At 37.2% G+C, this 3,215-nt stretch overlaps 1 protein-coding gene across 1 annotated transcript; it reads left to right on the top strand.

Moving 5' to 3' along the window:
• The first annotated feature begins 370 nt into the window (after positions 1-370).
• On the top strand, positions 371-904 carry LOC143037190 (uncharacterized). Its single transcript, XM_076205305.1, has one exon. The coding sequence runs from the start codon at positions 371-373 to the stop codon at positions 902-904; it is 534 nt and encodes a 177-aa protein (XP_076061420.1).
• The last annotated feature ends 2,311 nt before the right edge of the window (positions 905-3,215 follow it).

A 3,215-nucleotide genomic window follows, 5' to 3' on the forward strand; every position in this document is an offset into this window, starting at 1 on the left:
ACTTCAAAAGACTCCCGCAGACACTAGCAGATTCTGACATACTCTAACAATTTTAACAGACTCTAACAGTCTCCAACCGACTGCTACAGGCTCCAACAGACTCTGAGACCCTCCCGCAGACACTAACAAACTTTAAAAGACACGAACAACTCCAATAGTTTTCAACAGATTCCAACAGCTCAAACAGATTCTAACAGACTCCAAGAGAAAATATCTGACACCCACAGTCCCCAACAGACTCCCACAGACTCATGATGATCCCACACTGATCCCAATTTTTTTTTTACGCCAATTACTGGAAATCTGCACCAAAGAGGCCCCTTTCTATTGTCCCAGGGGACAAATTTACAGACAAATTGACTGTGTCGCGATGAGCTCACCTCTAGGTGTTCTCTTTGCTAATTTTTTCATGGGCATGGTGGAGAGGGAGGTTTTCAGCACCACCCGTAAGCCTCCTATTTATACTCGGTACGTGGACGATATTTTCGTCCTCGTAAGGGACCAAAGGGAGTTAGAAGACCTAAAGACTACCTTACAGCGTGTTTCTGGCCTAAATTTCACCACAGAGAACAGCGTCAACGGACAACTCCCTTTCCTGGACGTTAAGATCGATGCCAGTTCTCAAAGTTTCAAGACCGGAGTTTACTCCAAACCATCCAACCCTGGTCTTTACCTAAACGGGAACAGTGAATGCCCATCGCGATACCGTAAGTCCACCATAGATGCTTACGTCAGAAGAGCCCTGTCGCACTGCAGTGATTGCAACCGTACCCACGCCGAGCTAGACAGGATCACACAAGTCCTGGTCAACAGCGGTTTCTCAAACAGAGGTACAAAATGTCATCAATACACACCTGGACAGATGGTACAGACCCCCGACCGACAACATTCAAACAGGACATAAGATTAATATATTTTACAAGAACATTATGTCCTCCCATTATAGAGCAGACGAGGACGCCATCAGGAAGATCATTGAAAAAAAAAAAACGTCAAACCCTCCAACAGTGACGACAAAATCCAACTAAACATTTGGTACCAGAATAGGAAAACGTCACACCTCCTCCTTAAGAATAGCCCTAGTCAGTGAACCCCGGTATTCCAACGTAGCCCCCCTGTGTACGAATACACATGTAACAAAGGGAACTGTGAAACCCTTAATGAAAAGTACATAGGGTCGACTATAACAAAACTATCAAGACGCCTCACCCTTCACCTCTCTAATGGAGCCATAAAACAACATCACATTGACACACATCAATCCCCAGTCACAAGGAAGGATCTGGAAAAAGGAACCATCATACTACAAAAAGAATCAAACTACAGACGCCTTCTCATCTTAGAAGCACTTCACATTAAAAGACAAAACCCCACCATGAACAAACAAAACCCTGACCAATTTATCATTCCTACTTCTAAGTATATAGATCACAGACATAGGTTCACCGTTGACCCAGTGGGCGGAACATAAAATCCTGTCTCCTGAGTGACTGTCCAATTTCCCATGTATGTATGTATGTATGTATGTATGTATGTATGTATGTATGTATGTATGTATGTATGTATGTATGTATGTATGTATGTATGTATGTATGTATGTATGTATGTATATATGTATGTATGTATATGTATGTATGTATGTATATATGTATATATATGTATGTATGTATGTATGTATGTATGTATGTATGTATGTATGTATGTATGTATGTATGTATGTATGTATGTATGTATGTATGTATGTATGTATGTATGTATGTATGTATGTATATATGTATGTATTTATATGTATTTATGTACATATGTATGTATGTATATGTATGTTTGTATGTACATATGTATGTATGTATGTAACTGAAGGCGGAGAAAATATACGAGAAATAATGGAAGAATTACTGCCTTAACGTTTCGACCCTTAGGGTCTTGATCACAAAGCATAACACAAAAGTATAACATGGACATTTTATACACATACATGTCACCTCACAGGGTGCCTGGGAAAGGTCGTCGCGTCAGGAACATTTGTCCGTTTGTTTTCATCCACTATCAATAAACTTGTAGCTCTTGCCAAGCATATAAAACCATCTCTATGGTTGATGTTATTATTAGTATTAATATAGGCTGCTTCTATTGTTTTTCTTAATTTCTTTGTTGAACCTTTATTTATTATAATTGTATTGTCCCAGTTCGGAAGGTGGTCATATGTATCTATATGTCTTACTATAGAATTAGAAAGCCTGTGGGTTCTTACATAATTTTTGTGTTCATATAATCTTTTTTCTAATCCACGACCTGTTTCCCCAAAATATGAGGATGGGCAATTTTTACAAGGTATTTTATAGACAATACTATTTTCATTCGTATGGTTATTATAATTACGCGTTACCAAATGTCCCACTTTGCTACCTGATGTTCTTGCTATCTTTATACCTGCTTTTAAGAGGAGGTTGTCTAGAGTTGAATTAATGCTGGAATTTGGGACTGTGATATATCGTGTTTCTTTGTTACAATTATTTCTATCTTTACTCTTCTTATTTATTTCCTTAGCTTTCTTTTTTAGTTTAAGTAGGAGACCTTTGGGATATTTTAATTTGCTGAAAGTTTTTGTAATGTGATCTAGTTCGTCTTCTAAGAATTCTTCACTACAGATGCGAAAAGCCCTGAGGAAGAAGCCAATTATTATACCTGTTTTAGTCCTAATATTGTGTCCTGAATAAAAATGTATATAATCTTCTTTATTAGTGGGTTTGCGGTATACCGAAAACTTTACATTGCTGTTTGTTCTGTGTATGACAGTGTCTAAAAATGGTAATTTTCTGTTGTTCTCTACTTCTGCCGTAAATTGTATGTTACTATTTACATTGTTTAATCTTTTTAATTTATTGTTAATATTAGCTTCTTTTGGTACAATAACAACAATGTCATCAACATACCTTAACCAAACACTGTTTCTACCCATTATTGATATATAATTTTCAGTTTCAAGCATTTCCATATATAAGTTGGCTAACACAGCAGAGAGGGGATTACCCATGGATAAGCCAGAATGTTGTCTATATTCAACATCATTGAAAGTAAAATTACCGAAACCTACACAAAGAGAAATTAAATCAAGGTAATCTGTTTTGGGGATAGGTAAATCTTCATTATTTAAATTGTTTACCACTCGCTCAACAGCTTTAAGAGCACCATTTATCGAAACACGGGTAAACAAC

Source organism: Oratosquilla oratoria, chromosome 22, assembly GCF_046742065.1.
Source record: "Oratosquilla oratoria isolate Oo_2021 chromosome 22, ASM4674206v1, whole genome shotgun sequence".
Classification (NCBI taxonomy): Eukaryota; Metazoa; Arthropoda; class Malacostraca; order Stomatopoda; family Squillidae; genus Oratosquilla; species Oratosquilla oratoria.